The 25553-nt window shown below is 46.8% G+C and overlaps 1 protein-coding gene across 8 annotated transcripts in view; it reads right to left on the bottom strand.

Annotated features, from left to right (window-relative positions):
- Nucleotides 1–25553, bottom strand: part of nrxn2b (neurexin 2b) — a 285878-nt gene that overhangs the window by 44170 nt on the left and 216155 nt on the right. For all 8 annotated transcript variants that reach the window (XM_019863281.1, XM_019863279.1, XM_019863275.1 and 5 more), the window contains one exon: nt 3323–3504. In XM_019863281.1, coding sequence (XP_019718840.1) covers nt 3323–3504 — 182 coding nt within the window. The remainder of the gene's footprint in view (nt 1–3322; nt 3505–25553) is intronic.

Genomic DNA, 25553 nt, shown 5'->3' with positions numbered 1-25553 from the left:
GGGGGCGGGGGGGGTCTGTGAAGTTAGATTTTTGTGCTGATTAAAACATAAATTTGCATGTTGATTCCAAAATTGCAGTCATTTTTTTTCTCTCTCGCATTTTTCACCACAGCTTATTCTCCAAATAATTCCATTGGTGAGCAATAGTCAGAAGACATGATTACGATTGGACTCAACTGTATTTCTAGAGCACTTTAAAACAACCACTGCTGTAGACAAAGTGCTGTAGATGGAGCAAAAATAATACAACCACAAGCAATAACAGAATACATGAATAACCAAGATAGTAGAAAACACAAAAACGGTCAAACTAAAAATCAAGTCTCATGTTGAGTCAAAAGCCAAAGAATAAAAATGAGTTTTCCCCTCGAAGCCTCCGCTTAGTTCTCGGTACCTAAAATAGTGTCTGGTCCACAGACGGAGGAGCTCAGAGAGGTAAGATGGAGCGAGGCCATTTCAAGATTTGAAAACAAATAACAGGATCTTGAAAAGAACTCTAAAATGAAGAAAATGAAGGGATGCCAGAGTTGGAGTTATGTGCTCCCTCTTACGAGTTCCAGCCAAGAGGCCATCAGCAGCATTCTGGACCAACTGGAGACGCTTCATGGAGGACTGGCTGACTCCAAAGTCAAGTGCACTACAGTGACGAAGGGATGAATGACTGTTTCAGAGTGCTCTTGAGAAAGGAGAGGCTTTACTTTCTCCATCTGCCTAAAATGAAATAAGCTGGATTTTACAACGGTACCAATTTGCCGGTCCAATTTCAAATCACACTCATCCACAGTGACATGCCAACTTGTTTGTGCAGTCACAATTGTGGCAGCGTGGTGTGATGAGAGGTGTGTGCAGCTCCCAGTAGGTCAGTAATATCAATATCTCCAAAACAGAAAGCGATCTTAGTAGGAATTAAGAGGATTAGCGCTTGCTTCTCTCTTCACCTTGTATCATGGGCATACCTTCGTTTGTTAGATTTTGTTTGATGCTTTTTTTAGGGGGTTTACAAAGCCCGTGACTGTCCCATCGTTCCATTTACACACCGACAAATTAATTTCAAATTGTCTTTTCTAAGGACAGCTTTGTTTCAAATTTGCATTCAAATCAATTCAAAATGTTATTGTTAAGAATGTAGTTCATATTAATACATTTTGGCAGAGTATCAAGGGGGTCAATCGAGTCTGCTGGCGGCCCGGCATTGCGTGAATTTTTACGCCCGCTCCTGGATGGGCCACTCTGGGCTTGACACAAGCACTCTGATGACGTACGAGCATCCCTGTGTCAGGTCAATGGAGGGCAAAGGAAAGAGAGAGTGGCAGGAAAGAGGACAAAAGGTATCGGAAGAAGATGAGAGAAATTCTTTCGCTGTGGCGTGCTACGATCAGCTGTGCACACCCGTACTCATATTTCGATCGCTGCGGGAAAGGGATCCATCTTTGAGGTAACACAGCCTCTCCAGACTACAAGTGGACTGCAGTCCGTAGGCGTCACCGACAGCCGAGAAGCACTTACGTGACTTGTCATTGGACTAAAACCAGCAGACTAATAATACGCTGACTCTATGATCCCGGCAACCATGGCAACCCAGAGGCTAAAAGGCACGGTATGTTTTTCGGCCCACGGTTTATAACTGATGCCGGGGATGTTCCTTCTGATTTGACTTCTGATCCTTCGTGTTTGTCACCTTCAGTCAAGGCTTTCGACAGATGATCCATGGACACCGGGCAACTTTGGAGCACGTTTGTTGATGGCTTGCTAACACTTTGATTCTGACCGAGCTTCGAGCATGCACCTTCAAAAAGTGCCTCCAATTGCGATTCAAAGGAATCCTCCTTGGTGAGCTTAGCATGCTAACGGAATATTCTTACGTTTGCTGTCTCTCTTGTCAATCAAGGAGAAAAACGATCAAACATGCTAAAGCCTTTTTTTTTTAAAAGTGCCTCCAATTGCGATTCAAAGGAATCCTCCTTAGTGAGCTTAGCATGCTAACGGAACATTCTTACGTTTGCTGTCTCTCGTCAATCAGGGAGAAAAACGATCAAACATGCTAAAGCCTTTTTTTTTTAAAATCGGCGTAAAAATACCGCCAAGAAGTTGACGCCCCCGCGCTACTCTAACAATGCAGATGGCTAGTTTTCTTCCCAAGCCGCTCCGGGTAGAAGCCTCGGGAGGTTGGGTTGCTCTGGCTGCAAGTCACTGGTGCTTTTAAAAGAGAAGTGCAGCATAATTAAGAGGACCTAAACACCCGGCGCCGGCTGGAAGGAGTCATTTAGGGAATGGCTCAGGAGGAACGGCGGCAAATGAAACGTAATTGCGGTGGGAGCAGAGGAGGCGGGCTGCCACATTCGAGGCGCTCGTGTGTGGAAGACTGAGCGGCAGGAGGGAGCGAGGGGATAAACGAGCCGCTGACGTTTGACGGTGGACGCGCTCCCTGTAAAACAGGGAGGGAGGCGAATGAATGACTAACGAGGGAAGATAAAAAAACGGCACCTCACCTATATTTTCACACGCCATTTTTTTTCTCATACCAATCAGAAGAAAAAGTTGTGTTCTAAACACAAGTGATAACTCACTTGAGCCACGCTCGCAACGTCTCCAGTTGACGTTCCCCATTAGAGTCTGGGCGAAGTATTATTTATTACCCGGCATAAAAATTGGCCTTGATGCTCCCATCAGGGGTCAAAGAGACAATCCGAGCCGGTGCATTTAATGTGACTGCCATCTCTCCCTCTAATTGTCATTTCAAGTTGTCATTAGCGCTGCTTTTTGAATGACCTTTAAGCGTAACATATGAAAGCGATGAAGGCAGATGAACAAGACTAATTGCTGGGCATGGAACGAGGTGTTAATAAGTCTGGACTCCTGCCAGGGTTGCACAAGAGGAATACATAAATGCCGCAAAAAGTAACCCCCGCAGTACTTTCCACAGATTCAATCTATCTGCCCCCTATTACCCCATTTCTGAAAAAAAAAAAAAAAAAAAAAAAAGTGCATGGTGGCAGACTTGCCCGCGACTGCCAGGGTTGCACAAGAGGAATACATAAATGCCGCTAAAAGTAACCCCCCGCAGTAATTTCCACAGATTGAATCTATCTGCACCCTATTACCTCATGTCTGAAAAAAAAAAAAGGTGCATGATGGCAGACTTGCCCGCGATTGTCGACAACTGTACATGAGCTCGTAATCCGAGGTTAGTTGTACCTTGGAACATTTTAAAAACCTATTCACCAATGATTTCAACAGACAACAGGCCCCCAAGTGGCCATAGCAGGTGCAGGTTTCCAGTCAAAAAAAAGCACTCATCAACAACATGAAGGCTTGTTCTTACTACGTGCAGCTCCAGGTAGTCGCCCAGTCCCTTGGCGCTTTCCACCCTGACCAAGATGGCCTCCTTCAGCTGCGTGCTGAAGCCCACCGCCAGCCGGTCTGCCCGTGTGCTCGGCCGGTCGTTGGGCGGCCACGTGTATGTGATGAGGGCTCCACCTCGGCCGAAGATGTATGTTGTCCCAGCTGAAAGACACGGAGCACAAACAAGGAACATTTACAATAGAGCGAACACACACAAAATCCGGCAATATGGCAAATCCCCCCCCCCCGAAATAGAATCATGATTGATGCTCACCTGTAGTTGAAAATCGGTTTTGTGAAACCCATGAATCATAACACTCAATTACACGTGTTAATTAGACTGCAGGAAAAAAAAAAACTCAAAACATTTGACAACTCGGATAGGAAGTGCTTCAGAATCTCCGAGGTCACTCAGGCTTTGATTTTCTCGATGGCCATTGACTGCACCGCGAGAAGAACAACCGTAAGTCAACAGACAGGGATCCAGTGGCTCTGGATTTCGCAGACCACCTCACGCTCGCCTAGTCGAGCTCTAAAATCAAGACCGCGAGGTTCAAATTCAAAACGCATGAGCCGGTCACCCTCAGATCGTTGAGGGTGTGAGCACTCGACCTACTTGGAGAGCAACGGGACCACAGAGGCAGGCGTCAGAAAAGCACGGGTAGCGTTCAACATTCTCCCGACAGCACCAAGCTGCGGATCTTCAACGCCGATGTTAAGACTGTCCTGCCGTATGGCTGTGAAATGTCAAAAGGCTACCAAGGGTCATTCAAGCAAGATGCAGATCCAGCAACTGGATAGGGCACACCCTTGGGGAGGAATCAAACATCGCCCTTCGACTCGTCTTGGATTACAACCTGCAACGGGAAGAGGAAAGCCGCCAGGCCGAAAAAACACCCGCTGGTGCTCCACGCTAAAAGAACCGTAAGCAAGTGGGGAAGCAAAGTCCCTTCCAAGGAGAGCGAGATCTCCTCCACTTTTCAGTATGTCCGGCCGGAGCAACGGCAAGTGGAACGATATGAAGAATCAGCGTACATTTCCACTCATTAACCTTGAAAATAAATGGCGTAAAGATGATTTGTTTTGGAAGAAAAATGCTCCACAATCATTTATCAAAGACTCTCTGAGACTTCCTCTCCAGTCGCAACCTGGGCTCAATTTACCCTCCGTATAGAACTCATCTTTCAGTCAAGGTGTGTCACTTCAACATACTTCCTCGACACTTTCCTATTGAAAGAGGCCTTTCAAGGCATCTGTTACGCCGTAGGACGTTTCAGAAAGAGGACAAAAAAAACATGAATAGGCGATGGTGTGAATGGAGAAGTGTGAATATGCAAGGGATTGAAGTACAATTTCTGATCTGCAAAGAAATTCCATCGCAAGTTTGCTCTTTGAATCGGTAATCCGGCCACGCGGCTGCTGCGAGGCCGGCGTTGACGTCAAGCTGCGTTCGAGCAGCACCGCGCAGACATACTTTGTGCCCTTGACGGCGCTGGCGGCGAGACCGGCGCGTCTTAACGTCGACGGCACACGTTTTCTTCAATCTCGCCGCGGAAGGAACTCCACCATCCTGAGCCTTAACGAGCTCGGTCCACAGATTTCACACACATTCAAAAGCGACTCAACAGTGGCAACGCTGCGACGATGTCGCTAAGACAGGAAGCGGAGTCGCGGCACCGCCGTGACCACCATACAGTCATACCTCGGTTTTCGACCAGAATCCGTTCCAGAAGGCTATTCGAAAACCGATTTGTTCGAAATCCGAAACCGTGTTTCCCATTACACGAGGAAGCGTCACTTCCTCGTCTACAGCCGAGAGGAGTCGAGTGCCGTATTCGGGTTCGCTTAGTTTGGTCGAAAACTGATTTTCGGTTGTAATCCGAGGCGTAAAAATCTGGAATTTTCTGGTCGAAAGCCAATTTGGTCGAGAACAGAGACGTTTGAAAACCGAGGTATGGCTGTACTTGCTTTTGGTGTATTTCTGTGTCATGATTTCCGAATTGACGACATGACAACTGACCCTTAAAATTCCACCCATTTCCTTCTGAAACTGAAAGAGAAAGTTGACCGTTTCAGCTATAAAAATTGTTGCTGCGCTCTAATGAATATCACGGGAGTTGTTGGGGTTGCTCGGAAAATAAGCTCCGAAACTTAACCGCATCAAGGAAACACGCATCCTTGACATCTCCTCGGTGGGCTGCAATCAGAGCGCAACGGAACTGGCTGGGATCGCCGCAGGGCCAGTAGACCATCAAACAACGGACCCGCCGACATCCACGGCTACCTGACACTTTCCCCGATCCAACGTTTGTCTGATAGCAATTGAAAAGGCGCTGATACACCTCCCCGCCCCCTCTCCGGAGCGCTCTTCTTCTTCCTCCTCGCCGTCCTCCTCCAATCCCGCCGCGGCTCAGCCCTTTGCTGGCCTCTTGTTATTCTCCGGCGGCTGTATTATTTCAGCGCTGACTAATTATCGCAGCATGACAGCGGGGGCTTCCAAGCAGGGAGGGGGCGGGGGAGAGGAGGTGCCAGAGGAGGGCAGTCATGCAGGAGAGGATGATGAAAGGCAACAAGGTGCGAAAGCAGCCAGCAAGTGGGGACGTGACGGTGCGGGAGCAAACAGCAGGGTGGACGTGCGCGGAACGGGGAAAATAAAACAAAAATGACAAACATTGCAGACGGAAGAGGAGGAGGAGGACAAAAAAAAAAAGGTCCGAAAAAGGCAGAACGACTGAAGCGGCATTATCAGTGTAGAAATGATGAAGAGCACATCGTGTATGTTATCCGACAACAACTTTCTTGGCATATATTACTCCGCCCACTTTTTTTTTTTTTTTAACCTTCCACATTTGTCATTTGAGTTAAATTTGTTGTTGTGCATCCTGAGTTAATGCTTCAATTCAAATCATTGCGCCGCTCCATCGATTGTGCCCGTCTTGGCGACTGTGGTGGTGGGGGCAGTTAAATACAGTTATGCAGACAAATGCGCCACTCAATAAGCGATTAGTCTTTTATAAAGTAGCTACGCCTGTGAGTACTGGCAAATGCCGGCCAACAACAGTCAAATATCCGAAGGGTTATCACACCACAACTAGCGATGCTAATGGCGATGCTCATGGTTTACGCGTCTATGTTGTTTCCGATTTACATGTTAGCATTAAGCTAGCCGGGGCATTCGTAAATTGTTGGGTTGTTTTCAATGCACGTTTTCTGAAGCTACGTTTTACAAATTTTCTCGGACCAACTGCTACATTTTGCCCAATTTCGAGTCGCTATCCACACAAACGTGTCAGTGGGCTGAAAGTAAGTCTTGCGCATATGCCACTTGTAACGTGCTGAGCACCGACAGGGAAGTCAATTTTGTCAATTAACACCCTGCATGCGCGACATCTGCCAAATGTCCCGTGCCTGTCACAGTCACTGTTTTGTGCATGTGTGTGAGTGTGTGTGTGTCTTCCTCTTCAGCATTATCACTTTTGCTAGGAGGGAAACAGGAATTGGCATCCCGTTGCCTCCCTGCGTCCAACCACCTGCTTTGTTCGGATGATTTTTGCCCCCCTGCGACGTTATGATCATATGTGTGTGTGTGTGTTTGCTTCTTAATGAAGCGTGACATCCCCAATGAGTAGTGTCTGATGGGAGCATCCATGTGTCACTTGTTCTCTGCCGGTAAAACACCTGCTGCTCGGCTTCTGACAACACCCACCTTACGCTTGGAAGAGGAGGCGGAGCCAAAGATAAAGATCTTCCTTCCACCAAAGAAATTCCCTGCGGTGCCGTCGCTCGAGTATTTCAGAACAGACTAACTATGCAAGATGGCTGGTCAACAAACAAACGAACCTTACTTGCGATTCCTCCAACTGATAAGAGTAGGAGTTTCTGCGCAGTAATCAATGAGCAATAAAACATAATTAATTCTCCAGTGAGGATGAGGGTTGGTCTCGAAATAGATGGAAGTGCCATCTTTTGGCAAGAACACATGTACGTAAACAAGCAACCAAGGGGAATTGCACATTGTGTGCCTAAAACAACCACAAAGTTTAGCCTTTAGTATGGTAGCTTAATGCTAATGCTAACACATGATGGGAATCATATACATAATCCTTGAAGTATCTGATTTTTGAACATATGGGCAGTGACCAATGTTCCCTCTTAGCTTTCTTCACTCATTGCCTCATTTCCACCCCAGTTTAACCTACAAACGGGACACCACACCATTCCCGCTTCCCTTGCAGTTTCAGTTGTGCGACCGAGGGTGGATACACAGTTGTGCGACTTTAGTTTGACACATCCATTCTCACACACACACACACACACACACACACACACACACACACACACACACACACACACACACACACACACACACACACACACACACACACACACCGTGGTCCAAGGAACGCTCAGGGAGGCTCAGACGGATGGGAAGTTGGAGAAAATTTTGGCAGTGACATATGTATACATTCAATACAAGAGTAATCACAGGCATATATTCTTTATCCTCTCCTGGGGGCTGAGACGAGCCGGTTGTCTAAGCTGTACAGACGTCTATTTGCAGTACTTCCGTCATACAATTGTTGTGTGCTACTTTTCTCATTAAAACTGAATCCCGTATGCGTTCATGAAAGAATGAGAGCATAGATGTAGGTGATATATCCATGGTGTTTAGGTAACATGAAGGACAGCAATCTGCCTTTCTTCCATAAAGACTTGACGGAACGCAATTTCAAAGTGAACTTGTGCTGCATCGGCTTGGAAATGAAGCAAGTATAGATCCGTCTGACCTTTAGTCTAACCGTGCTGGCCTTTTGGGAGAATAATGATGGAGATTTCACACCCACCACGACTCCAACTGCCTCCACCGGCCAAAAACGGTCGAAATATTTATTGCTCCAGTTCAATTAGCTCCAGCGCCATCGACCAGACAAATCAATGTTTCCCGCTGTGCCGGAGACTGCGAGATTCATTTTTCGATGATGATTTCCCCCTCACAGATTTGGGGAAACGAAATGAATGCATATCAGTAGCGGTTATGACGAGCTCACAATCACGACAGCGATGAAGTCCAATGCAAATGCAACACGTAAACGCCATTTTTTTTCTTGCCATACTCAATAAAAACATCACACTTGGCTACTTCTGTTTTCATCCCCAAGATGTGCACTCATTTGCACGATCCTTCAACACGCATGTCGACGACAAAGTATTAGCGCTAACATGCTACCGCTAATGCACGCATGCTGAAGAGGAGGCTCTGAGACCGCGAGGTACTCGCCATTACAAGCAACAGACTCACGCACACTTCCAATGAATTTTTTTTAATAGCATGCCAATCCAACGGCCAAGACTGACAACACTTGCAGAAATATTTCAATAGTAAGATTTCTTCTTCTGGTTCCGCATCGCCGTGCTGACCAATGGCCCCATCCTCTCAAATGCTGTCAACTTTGCCAAAACCGTATGAAAGACGGCAAACTCCGCGTCGCTGTAACGGACCTTGGGTTCGAATTAAGAGCGCATTAACTGACACCTTGCACAATGACTTTGTCCGAGGCTAATCTTAGGCGAGTCAGAAACGAAGCCCCAGAGATCGCAGGTTAGAGCAACGCAGTTTACTCTCAATCTGCTCTGCTTTGATGAAATGAACAGATTGTGCCTCAGAGCGTTTGGCAGAATAAGAGTTTACAGCACAGATGAAGGGGAAACGGAGAACAGACAAATGCAAAAAAAAATCGGATTGGTTGGGGGATCTCTGCGAAGCCTCTTCCAGAGAGTGAGAACTTGGTTGTCAGTCCCCAGGACTGTGGTCTTCCACATCAAAAAGCCGATGCGGATCAAGAGGGGAGATGAAAGACGAACATATCTGTTGCCAATGCGCAAAGTGAATACCTAAGACGGCGTAGGCGATGTGTGCGCAGTGTCAGATCAGCCCGGTTGGGATTCATCTTGCGCCGGTGGAAAGCCAACATATGCGTTTCCTCAGGTTTGATGGACTTGTAGCAGCGAAGTAAAAAGACCGCAGTTCATATGGTCGTGGCGACTAGTGCGAAATGTCCCGAGTGAATAAAATCCAGTTGATTGTACTCCTCTTATCTCTCCTTGCTCATTGTGCGGAGCCCAAGGGATTCCTGGATGCCAGTGTGGGTGGCCTGCCGCTGTGCTGATATCTGATACAAAGGGGCCACGGAGAGAAGCCTGAGTCCAAATAAATAACTAACTATCTGGACTCTGCTGAGAGCTCTTCGTTGAAAGACAAATCAAGCTGAACCAATGCTGTGGGGCAGACAAAACATCCAAACATGAGGACGAGGACAGCGAGAGAGAGAGAGATTTGCTACGCGCCTTCTCCATAGCCAAAACTTTTTCACGAAAGGCTAGTCAGCGCGTGTCCGCTATGCTAGCCTCCTCCCTCACTTCCTCTCATTTTCTCACCTCCTTTAACCTTCACCCCCTCTGGCCCATGTTTGTCTCTACGGCTGTTCCACAACCGACTATTATGTGCGAGGGTTCTGCCGCCAGTGCACGAGCGCTGAAAACGGGCCCTAATGAGCGCTGGCGTGCGCTCAAATGGGAAGACAGCAAGGTGCTTGTTCTGATGCGACGCTGGCATGTGCCGTCAATTAAGGGGAGAAGAAAGTGGACTTTTAACTCGTTAAATGCTAAGAATGACTGACGTCGTCCGGTGCCCAGGTTGAGCTCTTTGGTTTGATGTTTTTCTATTTTTTTTTTTTTTTTGTTTGTTTTCATTGGGAGGGGTTGAGATGGGCCTCATCCGCTCACCTTTTAAATTTAAATTGCCGCAGCAACAGCCAGCAGACTTTAAGTCGGACAATCCAAAGCATACATTTGAACCGGGAACATAGATATGAGAATGTCTTTCGAAAATGAGTATGCATGTGCCAAAATGAAAAAAAAAAATGACAACAACAATCTTGGAAATCTGATGACTAGATTGTCGCATCAAGAGCCACTAATGGTTGACCAAATGTCATTCTTTAATGTTGAATAAGCTGACTTTACACACTGAAACCATTGTTCAGATGTTAGCAAAACTATTAGCATCAAAGTCACGGTTTGTTTGTTTTTTTTTTTCCAAATTTTGAGCAAAGAGGCAGAATTTCATAAAACTTATCTATGTTCGACTGCTGATGACAAGAGAAGAGGAAAATGGGAGAATCAACTTCAGCATCTTTTTTTTCATTTGGTAGTTTCGATGTCACAATCAATGCAAATGTTTGGCATTGAGTGAGTTGAAGGGCAGTTAGCACACGTCTCCCACCTGGCAGACTTGTGGGACAGAGTCCAACCGCCAAGATTCCTCCTTTAACGGTCGGATCAGAGCCGTAGAAAAAGCCGCGACAATTTACGCTTCTTAAATGTCATGACAGCTCAAGTTTCGTGCGGGAACAGCGTTTGATCAGTACTGAAAAAGAGCGAGTCTCACTTCTCGCGTCTGATGACATAATCCGAACGCTCATTCGAGTACAAAAGAAATACAAGCGCGTTCCGCGAGGATGATAAGATGGGCGATGTCGGCGAGCGCTCGCTCAGCTTGCCGTTCGGAGGTAAGCAAAGCGCATTCATATCGCGTATTGTCAACGGTCGCGAGCAGATAAGAGTACAATCGGCGCTTCCCCAACGCACACAAACATGGCAGCCGTTCGAGCGTTGCTGCTTCAACGGCAAAAACCAAAGTACAGCGCTTTTTCGTGGCTATCTTGAACAGAGACAACAATTTTACGGTTAGCGCCACCAAAAAGTTTTGGTTTTCGACACCCGGCGCACAAAACCAAAACAAATAAGATCAAGCGCTGTCGTACTCCCTGTGCCCCCCTTTTTTCTTCCCCATCACTTGCAGTCAACAGATTTAGAAAAGTTTCACAGATGTCAAGAAGCATTAGCTTCTCGCGTGAGGCGATGAAGATGAAGGGGAAGACCAGATAATCCTCCGCGCACGACGCGCTTTGGGAGCTCCCGCACTGGGCATGAGCTCCGACAAGATGCATGAAAGCAACAAGAGCAGTGAAAACAGGTGAAAAGAGAAAAATCGAGCGCTTCCAGTACTGGAGTGGAATTATTATGATTTTTTTTTTTGTTGGCTGGCAATTACTGCAAAGTTCAAGAAAAGCACACCATGAAATGTAACGTGAAAGTGAAGGACTGCTGCTTTGAGGAAAACAAAAGCTGTGTCCAGGCTGGAAGACGAAGGCAGCGGCCGAACGAGAGATATTTGTCATTCATGTTGCGCATGGCACTTGACAGCAGGCGCCAAGTCACCATGTTGGGAACGGGCTGACATTTTGCTCCTTATTTCCTCTCGGCTGTTCCTGACAAGATGGAGAAGGGGAAAGACCTTGGGAATCCGAGTTGAGACGGACAGCTGGGAAAAGGGAAACGACGCCCTCCATCTCTCGTCCCCGTACTTTGCCGACGCGGACGGTGACTGCGCTCTGCGAAGAGGCTCTTCTCTCGGGGGCGGGTGAAGCCTTTCTTTTCTAATGAGGTACCCAGCGGTGTGGTGAAAAACAATCTGCCCAGCTCTGGAACACCAGCAGAGGAGCATGCAGCCAGGAGACGGAGTCCATTTAAAAATTAAAATCAAGAGGACTGAGCAGGAGGGCTGCAGCTTTCAAAAAAGGCTCGGCAGGGAGGTAGTGGTCCAGTACAGTCTAGTTGAATGCGTTAACTAACATTGAAGGATTGTCCTCTATTTTGTTTTCCTTTTAAATGTCGGCTAAAAAAGTTAGAAATGTCAACTGCGGAGAAATAATGCAAAGCATTGTCAACACTGACTGCCGTACATGAAAATAAATGTGACATTTAGTTTTGACATTTGTCTGAGGAAGCAATTTCCTCATGTGGGCTCGAAGCGCGCCGCTTAAAATAAGGAGAAGCGAGAAATGAAGAGGAGGGGGACAAAACTTCCCTTTCATCGCTGATTTTCCAGCATTTTAAGGAATTCCAAAACAATTGAAGGAGCGACATGAAAGTGGTGGCAGGATGATCAACTGGTGAGCACGTCTACCTCACAGCGCAGAGTTGCAGGTTTGGATTCTGGGCCCCCGGCCTGCCGATGTGGAGTTTGCATGTTCTCCTCGTGCCTGTGTGGGTTTTCTCCGGGTACTCTGGTTTCCTCCCACATTCCAAAACCACGCATGGCATGCGGATTGGTTGCTCTCCATTTGTCACCATAGTTGAGGGTAGAAACGTAGATCTCACCACGACAGACCGATACAAAATCCGCATCACAGAAGACGCTGCGCCGATCCGCCTGTCAATCTCCCACTCCATCCCGCCCTACCTCGTGGTGGGCCACCTCCAAGTGTTTATTTATACATGCGTGCGCTGTGTGTGAAGGAAAGACCAGACGTTGACTCATCACCGTCTGTCTTATTATCCACAACAATTACGAATAATCAATGGGTCACGGCCATCCACTATTCTGGCTCGCATGGCATTCCAACAACCCCATTTAAGGCTTTTCCCAACAATCCAAAGAGTGACTTTTGACACACAGTACATAGTGTGATGCTCCATTATGAAGGCAAAGCGAAAACACAGCAGCTTACAAGAAGCCAAAAGGCGAAAACTACCCCTTAATCTCATTAGTTGCTCCCGCCATGGTTAATTTAACCAGCAACTATGGCCTAACATGATAACATTTTGAAAAGTCCCTGCAGCTTCCTGCTGATTTCGGCCTCGGTGCGTAGTTTGAGATGCAAACAATACACTTAAGAGGCCGACAACATCGGGTATGCCCGCTCGATCTGACACGAGACGGTAACACTCACGTTTTGATTACCGCAACCTCATAGTGATGCTCCAACAGCGCATTTATTAATGCAATTCTTTGAGAGGAAGCAGAGGAGGCAAAGCAATGACAAAGATTGGCCTTAATAAGAAACGCAAAGTCTTGGCTCTCCAAAAACAGAGCGAAAAAGGGTGAGCAGGGTGCAAAAAGTAGTTCTAAAAACAACAACAAAAAACAACAAATTGGGGTGAAATGGGTGATGCAATTGAGTCTGCACTGCAGGAGAAAATCTCGTGCTTGATGATTACTGTCTCGATGGAAAATATTAAGGTCAATATACTTTCTCAGAGCAGTGCGACTGCGATGACAGTCATTTTGTGCCCCAAATCCAAGCTGGCCAAGTGAAGACAAGGGAGCAAAAAGGCACCCACGATAAATGTGCCTGAACACGTCACGCCACTCAATTTACGGCCCGCCCACTCCCTTTTTCATTTCAAATGTTTGCCCCCTAACTTGTATAATATTGTTATATTATGCAAAAAAAAAAAAGAAAAAATCACGCGTGATATGCATTCGGTATGGTGTCCCTCGCTCCCCACGCGTCCATAAATCACCGCCTCCTGACTCCTTTACGCTCAGCCGGATGTCGCCGTTGACAGCGCTTTTCACTTCCTGACGTTTCTCTAGCTTGCTCGACCACCGGACCGACTGGAGGGCTAATCATCAGGCATGGAAACTTTCAGTTGCAATTACATCTGGTGTGAGCACTTTGACGATTTGTCGAAAGAAATGCAAATGAGCACTTTCTTGCCGCTGTAAATAAAACATCCCCGAATCTGGCTGAGTTGCTGTTTGCTGTCTGCTTAAGTGCACATGAAAGGATTTGGAAGAGGTTATGAAGTCGTTTAAAAGGAAAAAAAAAAAAAAAAAAATTGAGTGACGCATTTCATGTCTGGTCGAAGGCTCGCTCAGCTGCATCGTCCTATCGAAAGTTTCAGTGCGAGGACAACCCTTCAGGAAAGTTAATTAAAAAAAAAAAAAATCTTTCTCCTCCGCTCGCCACCGGCGAAGAGTGAAAAGGCAGAGCGCTAATTTGAAGCTATTGGAGGGTAAGCGGATTGCACAGAGTGAGGCTCGCGGCTTAGTGCAGATTTCAGGCCAGTATGTTTAACGCGGGAGAGATAGCGGGGGTAGCGCCACCGAAACTGCCCGCTCGGGCCCTTGCGGCAACAGAGCTTCCCTCCGACTCTCCTTCGCGCTCATCTGTCTGTCTTTACGCTCTTTAACTCCCCCCGATCCCCCCACCCCCACCCCCACAGCCCACATCGGCATGCCCTGGACCGCAACGAGAACGAAATCAGGGAAAAGGGTGGCAAAATAGTCGCTTACCTTGTTGTGGTTGCGTTCAAGGCAGGAGGAATACAGAAGAGAAGACGATGCGAGTTGCTCGCCGCCTCTCCACAATGTACAAACATTCCAGCGATGATAAGCATGGCGCTCATTTGTCATACTTAGCCATGGCCTCGCTATCTTGAGAGCCCATAATAGCCGGCCAGCGTCCTTTACACAAAGTCAATCATGCAAGACAAAGCAGGGTTGAAAAGTGTTTGGGAGCAGCGCGTAAGACATTGCGGACAGCAATGTTAGGCACTCGCTGCCAGAAGAATCCACCGATTATGATCGAAAGTAGAAAGTGATGCGGGGTTGCCATGACAACAGCAGTTATTCTTTTTCGGCAAAGCCAGTATACAGTTGCTATATAAGCCCTGAAAATCTTGGAGACAAAGACACGGCACTTTCACCATTGTCATATACTGGACTGAGAAAAGCAAGTTTAGAAAATATGAGATGCACGTCTGGCCTTTCCAGTGACTGCACATCCACCCCTGAAATCCTTAGCCCACCTGGCCTCAGAACCGATGATGACAACAAGAGGGACCACCTCGAGATTGTAATGTGGTCCAGTCATCTCTCGTTTATCACGGGGGTTAGATTCCACGCATTCAACGGTCGAGTAACTATTACGGTGAATCTTTCGAAAAGTTGGTCTCATCTGTTGAGTGATGGAGACGTGAACATTTGAGGATCTACTGTCAAATCCTGTTTATGATATTCATGCGTGTATAATACACACCCCTATAATCAACCTTAAAAAGTTGTTTTTTTTTCTTCTCTGTACCCATGTATAATACCCCACTTTGCTGGTATCCGTTATCATCTGATCGCATCTGTGCAAGGGCGTGTTTTTAATGCTCCCATAAGACAATAGCAAAAACAGCACATTGGAGTAAGCCTGGCTTGTTACAGTGAACAGTGATCCGTCGGAACGGCAACTATGTCAGGCTGTCGGCATCAAACTGTGCAGTCATTTACTTCTTATAAACTGCCTTCGAAAAGTAATCCGACAACAGTGCTGCTAGCCACTAGCGCGGCGGCCGCTAAACACTGGCAACAGGCGCCGTACAATACGCTGTCAGCAGACTTAACGATATTTTTTCGCGCCTTTAATCATTATTTGAATGTTATTCCAGGACGCCGTTGTGTCGTTAAAGGCGGCAGGAAATAGCAACAGTTTGTGACAGCATTACCTCAAAGTCTGGAAAACGAGTCAAGTCAGCCGTTACGCCGCGAGTCGTGACGCGCTGCCAGGAACAACTTCAAAATATGATGTCCACATATTATTTGGTGGGGTAAGGTTTATTTTCTGTACATTTTCTGATCCGCTCCTCCTCATGAGGGCCGCAGGCGTGCTGGGGGCTATCCCAGCTGTCTTTGGGCATTACGCTGGGTACACCCTGAACTGGTTGCCAGCCAACCGCAGGGCACAAATAGACGAACAACCATTCGAGCTCACACTCACACCCTTGGGACAATTCCAGTGTTCCATTAACCTGCCATGCATGTCTTACATGTAGTACCCGGAGAAAACCCACGCAGGCACGGAAAGAACATGCAAACTCCACACAGGAAGGCCGGAGCCAGAATCGAAACCTGCAGTGTGAGGCAGACATGCTAACCAGTCGACCACCGTGCCGCCTACTAAAAAACGTGGACATTTTTTTTATGTCGTATTAACACCCGTGTATTTCACTACCGCCAATTTCAGATCATATTTTTTGAGGGGAAAAAGCGTATTATACACGGGATTTTACAGATGCCTACGGCATTAGCCATTGCGGTGTTCAGCGACGGTGTCAGTTGAGGCTACTGGCCGCTGTGCCAAGAATGTGCTTTTGATTCCGGTTTTGAAGGAATTCGAAGAGCACCAACAGCTGTTTGCATCCTCCCTCTTTTGAAAACCGCCAGCTGCACATTACAATTCATTCTAACTAGCAGAGGGGCGTGGCATTCGACCAGCTAACAAGGTTTACTTTACAGTTGAGTAGCAGTACTGTGTAAAAAAAAAAAAAAAAAAAAAAAAAAAAATGTAACGAAGATGAAAATCAGATTCAAAGTCATAATAACTAGTTTGTTTTCGGTACACTACCGCTGGCATATAAACGGGTAAACAACACATACGACAAGCTGGTTGAAGATGTTTTCGTTTGGTCGAATTGGAGCATTTTTACGAGTTCGAAAACATTTTGCCTTTTTTTTTTTTTTTCCAGCCTTTTTGCATTTCAGAGACAACGTAGAATGTAGCCCCTATGTAACACTCCGAATCCCTCCACAGTGTGATGACCTAGTTTGGGAGTGCTGGGGTGCTTCCTTCATGTTCAAATATTTGTAGCGCAACGCGCCCAAGAGGATGTGATAGCGGGACGACATCAACGTTTCAGACATTCGCAATTAATATTTTTGCTCTTTCAGCCGGGAGATGAAAAGAATATGTTTTTGAACAACGGTGGTCATCAGCGAGGCCACCAAAGACTCGCTCGAGGTACTGTTGTCAAATACAAATGCCCATTGCAGCTCTTTATGCAGAATCCATTTTTTTTTTGCTTGCGTAATGTTTTTCCCCTCAATTATCACCGCTTCTCATTTTTTAGGTCAGCGATGGAGGACACTCGGATGAAGGGAATAAAAAAAACAAACAAAAAACGAAGGGTGGGGGTTTATTGGTGTTTGTAACTGCTGATTGCCCCCCCCCCCCACACACACAAAATACGGCAGGTGTTTCACATCGCTTTTGTTTATTAGAGGCCAGCGTCAGGATTCTCGCATCAAATGTGACCGTGCTGCATTATAAAAAGGCTACGGCATCAAATTTACGAGCTAATTCGAGCACGAGGGGAGGAATAGAGTCACTTTAGCTGCGCTACTCCCCCCACTCCCCGCCGCCCCCCCCTCAACACTATGCTGCTCACTCACTGACGATTGACATTTTGCATTTCTTAGCCTGCACGCGCCCTCCATCACCATGTCCTCGCTTTCCGGCCACCCCCAACATGTCAGATGGAGCCCCACGGGGAATAATAACGTTGTTTGTATTCCAAAGACATAATCATAACCATAAAACCATGGCTATGGGGCTTTAAAAAAAAATGGCGCTGGTCTCTGAGGGCACTGGAAATACAATTAAATGCTAAATGAGAAGAGCAAATGCACATATAATTTAGAGTCCCTGCCAAGCTCGGAGCGGTCTATCAGGACCTCTGATGAGAGCCACTTATCGCCAAATAGCCACAATTAGTCTCGCTCGGGTTGCGCTCTTGCTTACCTTTGAAGTCAACAGAAGGACATTGTACTTTCGACAATCTTTTCTCCGGGTAAAATCGATGACTCGTCAACACGATGTTGCCCAAACGGATCCCGGGACAGGCTCCGGTCCCAACTCGACTTTGTGCACTTTATCAACAACCCCAGCTCTCATAAAGTCTCGACTGAGAGCTGTTCATCAGATATTATTCCTCTTCTGTAGCTAAACAAGGTAATATTTGATTCTCTCCATGTCATAGGGTCAAATTAGATGAGTTGAAATCAAAGCAGACCACCCGCTCGTTCCTGCCGACTGCTGTCAGACTATTGAATTGACGGTCCTGAAAACCTGGACTCACCCCCACTCATCCATTATTAATATGCTTATATTTATATTTTACATTTATTTATATCTACTTTTTGTCTTCTACTTTCTCCCTTTCATAATTTTGCTGCTGTAAATTGGGAATTTCTCCATTGGGAGACAAATAAAGGTTTTCTTATCTTATCTTATCTTACCCGAGGGTGGGCATCGACTGCCAACCACACAATTCACAAGGACTGCTCCAGGAGTTTTTTTTTTTTTGTTTTTTTTCTCTTTGAGCTTAATGGGTGGCGGGGAGGGCTGGACTGATGCATTCTATGGGAGGGGTGATAAACGCATTTATAAATCAAATAAAAGGCTGGAGGGGCTTAACTGGGGCAATACGCATTCCTGACGGGGCTCTGGTTCTTTATTTCGATGACACTTCCACAAACTTACTTCAAAGTATTGGTGCTTGAATTGCTCTGTTGGCCTTTTTAACTGCGCTTGTGCTAGTGCCAGTCGGTGCCCAGGTGAGCACCAGTTTTTTTTTTTTTCATCAGCGAAATTGGCTCTAGTTGGAACTCTATTTATTCTTGTGTTGATTAATGTGCACTGTCCCAATGAAACAAACAAACACACACAAAAAAAAAAATAGCCCCGGTGTAGTCAAGCCATCCTTGACAGCGCAATACCATTGAGTGCCATTTTTTTAAAAAAATGATAAAATGCAGTAATTTCTTTGGAGGGGGGGGCAGTAATTTCTTTGGAGGGGGGGGGGCGGTGCTTTGTGGCTATCTGGTAAGGATGAATAGCATGGCCATTCATTTCAACAATGAAAGGTGATTTGATACAAGTGCGGTCATGGTAAGAGTGAAGCTTTGATCCGAAGGCAGGGCGAGGGCTGTGTTCAGAGTGATATGATCAGCGGGGGGAAAGAAACAGATTTGAGTTTTGGTGTTTCAGCACCACATTGCATCCCTCGACAGTGACGATCACAATTAAAAAGACCAGCAAACGCCAGTGTAACTCCACACGGTGTATTCCTTGATCTCCCGCTTTTGATCTCCACGCGATCCTGTGCATTTAGCCGTAGGAAACACGTGAAGAGACATGCAGTTTTTGATTTTTTTGGTGGTATTTTTGTAATTATGAAACACGCCACTGATGGAATATGACAAGCACGCCCTGCTTTTTAATTTAGCGGGCACCGAGGGATGACAAGATAATTAATTGTGCTGTAACAGCACACACAGCGCCTACTCTTTGGAGACCAGGATGGACCGGGCTTCTGCTAAAGAGGCGTCGCTTCTATTTTGACGCATTAGCCGTCGAAAATATTCGTTTGGGAATCACGTCGCATGATTTAACAAATGGAGCTAAAGTTTTGGCGCTCTTACGGCGGACTGCGGACATCCACTTTCCCCCAAATTGAGGGATTTCATTTTTACTGCCGCTTGCTACACCTGAGGCTGTTTGACATGCGTCGTGCCGCCCGCCGACTCGTTCTCCGCTGCCTCCCCTCACTCTGATCCGCGCGCAAGCACACCTTAATCACAGATAATCTCACCTCTTCTCTCAATCACCGCGATCCGCTCTGTTTTCGGAGTCGTGAGACGGGCCCACGCGAGCGCAAACCCCCTGGCGCCCACCCGCCCCGCGATGCCTCCCTGTCACTCTTTGCATTCCAATTTTCTTCTCCCCACTTCCCGCGCCGCGCGCTATCGCTCGGCGAGCATCTCCAGAGTGAGGTTCGAGTGGCCACTTCCTCTCTTAATTCGTCTCTCTCCAATCCGCTCGTGCGCAAGCGCTGCAATCCAGGCGGACGTTTTGTATTTAGGCGCCGCGATAATAAGCCGCGAGCGGAAGGAGACGTCGGCGAGCGACGTCAGTCATATGAAAATATCAAACGGGGCGCGTCAGCCTCCAGTGAGGCGAGCGCACAATGAAAGCAAATATAGATCGCCGCATCTGCTTTACATCAAAGGCCAACGCGCCAAGACGGTCATTACGGCACAAATCCCCCCCACCCCCCCACCCCCGGGCATCCACCCTTCTTCTACCCCATCACTTTCATCCCCAGGCCAACCACCTCCCCAAAGCGGAAAGCAAAGGCGCCGCTGCGATCAATTGCGAAAAGGGGAACTGCAGCTTAAAGCTCCGACGGGTGCAAAATAATTAAGGCGTGCGTGGCAGATAATGAGTTTCAGGCATCAGTGGCTGCGCAGTATTCCCCCGTCTTATCACCTGCTGCTGTCACTCACTAATGAAGTTGCCTTTTCTAATTACTGCTTCACATTAGAACTTTTTTTATTTTTTTTTTATTATTGTTAATTGGGACTGCTGCCGAACTATAAAACATATCCATACACACACGATTCATCATTAAAAATCATGATTGCTTTGATCTAGAAGGAAAGTTGTCGACAATGATCCATCCTCGTGATGACACGACAATTGCACTTTTTGGGGGGGGGGGTCGATTGAGTAACAGTACATTACTTCGGGTTAATGAAAATGTTTCAATAAAATATTGTCTTTCAAAACACAAACTTATATTGACCGTGGCAAACATTTCACCCAAATAGAAGTACGTTGTGGAAAAGGTGCATGAATATCATTCTTTTTCTTTCGCAGGGTAGAGCGAAAGATATGCCTTTTATCTAGATTCTTTCTATATCTGTTGAGTATTGGAACTCAAACGGCAGTTTGAGTTCCAATACTCATTATTTCACGGTTCATTCCAGCCTTTTTGGATCCAAGATCGACTTTTCAAGCAGCCGACCCCAGCGATTGCATACACACACAAATATACATGCACGCACAGACACACCCACCCATGCCGCGACGAGTAACAGCCATACCGGCCCCTAACGTGAACGAAACAGAAAAATGAAGTAGATACAAGAGTTTGTGAGTTTGTGAACGTCTACAGTGTTTTGCGTTGTGTTCGCATGAAGCTAGAATGAGCAGACAATTGCGAGATAAAGCTACGTGTTTGCTTAAAAATACGTGTCATTCTCTTTAGTTAGTTTTTTTTTTTTCTGTAAACTTTGTGAGTGATAAATAAACAGCTTGAGGCAAGATCATGACACGTTCATCTGTGACAGGTGACTTCAAAACCCGGATACAGAGCGAGTGAATTTATAGTTGAGACTTTAATTGGGAATTTGGGAATTTATCTTGGTGTCAAGGTTGCTCACACTTCCTCGTCGTCCGAAGCCACAATGCCCACAGAGCAGGAGAGGAACTGAACACTTCTTTGAAGCAAAATACACAACAGCCACGGGGACAGGCAAAGAAACGTGCTAAGGCAGAACTTGGTGGTCGTGTGGGGGGGGGAGAGGGGAGAGAGAGGTTGCGCAAACAGCCGCAGGCACAGGCAAAGGCCATGTGACACAAGTCGAGGTTGGATGCTGAAGGCAGAGCGGATTCACGCGGTCGTGATGTTGCCCGTTGCGAGCGTGACAATGAGGAGGTCATCAACTAAGCCTTCACCAGAATGTGACGGGTAGGCACGGCTGAGCGCGGCTGACAGACGGTGCCAATCGTTTGCTTCCTGATGTCGCGGCATTGGCGCATTTTTACAAGTCCGAGGACAGACGTACAACATCGGTATCTGTTCACTCCTGTGCAGAGCATTCTCAACGTTTTCCCACTTTTCCAACGACTCCGCATTTTGTCCCTGACACGCCAGCAAAACGGAACTGGCGTCACGTCACCTCCAATTACGCGGCCTTGATGACATGTACGGTACGAAACTCCTGACTATCAATTTCTTTCACACTACTTCATCATCCTCGTGTCTAAAGTGAGCGCTCAGATTAAAAAAAAAAAAAAAAAATGTAAAAACTGTGGCAGCGACGGCACACTGAATTTACATTCCACCGAGAAAGAGTTTTCAAACAAAAAACGATGGTTAAATCTTGAGATGATATCAGATTATGATAATTACAGCAGCCAGCCTCCAAGATAACACCATCAGAGGGGATGAGATTTACTAAATGCCACATGAGATTAGCCGGTGGCTGCTCTCTGCTCCTTTAACTACCATCGAGGCAACCGCGCGCATCTTTGCGAGCAGGCGGCTTTGCCGTTTTGTGCATTATTAAAACAATCCGGTCTTCAAAGATATTCGCCAGCTAAAGTCATAAATGGAACAAAGCCATGGTCATATGTTTCTTTTGCGAGGCGCCAATGACTGCCCGAGTCGTGTTTCTCAACAATAGCCTGTTAGCGACTTCCCACGACGAAGGATATCCTTTTCTGATCATTTTCGGAGTGGCGAGCCGTCTCCTTTACCTGCCACTCTGGCTATCAATAACCAACGAATGATCATTTATAGTTTTGATCGTATCGGTCAGCGGAAGCTTCTAACTGAATGCCGCCCTCCCAAAACAAATCAGCCACATGCGCCGGATGCTAATACCAAAGCTAGCCAGGTGCGCTTGTCGGAGCCCGCCGGGACCAGCCCAATGCTTTGCCATTCGTACACTTTGTGTGTCGTAGCAAAGCGCGCCGAGTGACCTGATTCGTAAACAGGCGCGGAAAAGGTTTTGCCTCCTCCTTGGAGGGTTTCATCCATGGCCCAGTGGCTGCCCATAAATTACAGTTTGGATTAGAATACAAACACTCCTCCCACTTATGGCCTTTAAGCCCCCCAGCACACATTGAAATGACACAGCTGGAAAAGGTTTGCGAATACACATACACACACACACACACACACACACACACACACACACACACACACACACACGCCTGCAGCGTGTTTTTTTTGCTAACTGTGAGCCACATTGATCAGTGGTCCAGGCCTTCAATTGGGCTATACCCGACTTAATCCACTTAATACCGCCACCATCATGTCAGTATTATGCAAATATGCAATTAGACAGCAGACAACCGTGCCATGTACACCAACTGGAACGGTTTACAATCAATATTTATTGAACATGACGAAAACATTAAAACGCAAATAAAATATATCACACTCACCAGAGATGATGGCGCTGGTCAACAGCAATTTTTAATGAGTGATGACTTTATGGGTCACTAAACTTATTTTTGTCATGGAGTTCTCTTTTTTTTTCACCTTTTTGAGATCCTGTCTTTTTTTTTTTTTTTTGGAAACTTTGAGCGATACAAAAGCTTGCACAACACTGATTTTACCATGTGTTGTATTTTACTTCACTATTTTGCAAGTTTTCGTACTACTTCCTCTAAGTCAGGCCACACACAAAAAATGTTTTTTTTTTCTTTCATTATTTATGATTTTTTTGGGGGATTTGTTTCACAAAAACTGACACCATGATTATTAGAGCGCAATGCCACCCCCCCTCCAATCCCCATTCCCTCATCGCGGTTGCGTTCAGAAATACGCCGAAATAGTGCACTGCTGCCACTCAGACCATTCAAAAACTGAGAACATCGTTCAAATGTAATGTAAAAACATACGCTAACGTGCATGCGCGCGACCATATTTTTAAGCTAGCGTAGGTTTTACCATGCCCGCCTCCAATAATACAATGCATCTTGTAACTGACACTACGCCTTTTAAACCGCCGTTTCATGGTCATGAAAATGTAAGTGTAACAAGTGTTGAGAAAGGTGCGAACCGTGTGGGAGGGTTCGTACCGGCTTCTCGGTTTCTGATAATGACTCGGTCTGGCTGCTACTACTGCGAGAAGAGACAAAAGCAAATAACTCGGACGAAAGAGAAAGGCCAGAGTGCGAAAGTGACTCTTTGGCAAGTCCAAGCATATTCATCTGAGAGACCAAAGGCCATGCGTTGTGTTTTTCCAGCAACGGTGCCTCAGGGAGCCTCCCAGCAGCGGGCATGGAAGCCCAAGTGAAAGGCTTGTCTCTGGTCCTTACGACCCGAAGACAACTGAACTGTTGTACTCGACTGCGTTGCGCTGTTGTGGTGTGTTGTACCTCACAGAAGCACACGGCGCTGTCGGTTTAAAACATCCATGCATGTGGTTTAAAAAGATGGTCGGGATTGTGGAAGTAAAGCCTACGCCATTCTAACGGAGGAAGAGACTTCATATTGAACGTACCCTCAGGCAAAGAAAAGGGTTACGGGGGTGGTCGAGTGAATAATTCATCCAGTGTCCATATTTGGATTGGATGGCAGCACTTTGGCGTCCACTTAAATGACCTCAATCAGTGGCTGACACGGCCAAGGATTAGGCTGCTTGACAACAATTTGAAATCACATCCATCTATTTTCTGATCTGCTTTATCCTCACAAGAGTCATGGGGCATGCTGGAGCCTAAACCAGCTGTCTTCGGGCAGTTGGCGGGGAACACCCTGAACCGGTTGCCAGCCAATCGCAGGGCACACAGAAATGAACAACCATCCGCGATCACACTCACACCTAGGGACAATTTGGAGTGTTGAATCAGCCTGCCATGCATGTTTTTGGAATGTAGGAGGAAACTGGAGTACCCGGAGAAAACCCACGCAGGCCCGGGGAGAACATGCAAACTCCACACAGGAAGGCCGGAGCTGGAATCGAACCCGGTACCTACACACCGTGAGGTCAATGCGCTAAACACTCGTCCACTGGGCCGCTTGAAATAAAATAAATAATAGCCGAAGGTTTGATGTGAGCCTCCCCCCCCCACTCACGCTCAATGTGGCGGTAGTTACTCCTGAGAGCAACAATAATAATCGGGGGTGTCATCCTCGGATGAAATTCCAGCCGTTAGAACGCGTGTAGAGTCACAATATAACAGCTTATGTGGCCAATCATAGCCATTGGCAGGCAATTTTTAATTTGTATTTTTTTTTTTTGTGTGGAGCCGCCATCCATTAGAGAGCCTTCACCTCCCGTTAGCGAGCCGGTGACCCCGCCCACCCCACCCGGGGAGAGGGAGTTAGCGCACAATGACCTCTGGCACACTCAATTATGGAATCATAATCCAGGGAGCGGCGGGCACGCCTGACGAACTCCTAATTGGTGGGGGTTTTTATGTATGAGGTTGACTTAAAGATGGGGCGATGGCGCTGTGGGGGGAATCAAGGCCCTTCGCCAGGCCTGTCACTCAAGCACAATTGCTTAGGACTGAATTCATTTCCATTTTTAAACAGACCGGGTCATCGCCGCGCATTCCCTCAAACTTCCGCTTCGGAAATTTGACTAACAGTCACTCTTTGGCAGCCGCATTAACTTGGACGCACGCAAGTCACCACGACAACCGCGCCTGACCTCAAACATTATGATGGAGGGGAAAAGCCAGTGTAAATATGTTTTTCGAGAAGCCGGGAAGAGGCAGCATTGGAAAGGTCAAGCCGTGCCATTTTATCTTCTGATGAGCAAGATGTCAATCAAGGTGTCCGGGCCCAGCCACGTTGGGGTTTCAGGGCCGTCGTCGTTGGGGTATCCTCTCTCAAACCTGTCAGCCTGACATTGACAGACAGTAAACACTGTGATTCAAATCCAAACGAGTACCCAATAAAGGGAAACAGGGGAATGATTGGGGGGGGGGGGGGTGGGGAGAGAGAGCAGA

The sequence above is a fragment of the Hippocampus comes genome, unplaced genomic scaffold (assembly GCF_001891065.2).
Source record: "Hippocampus comes isolate QL1 unplaced genomic scaffold, H_comes_QL1_v1.1 scaffold18, whole genome shotgun sequence".
NCBI lineage: Eukaryota > Metazoa > Chordata > Actinopteri > Syngnathiformes > Syngnathidae > Hippocampus > Hippocampus comes.
Note: the sequence above shows the minus strand (reverse complement) of the source record. Positions and strands in the feature narration are given on the sequence as shown.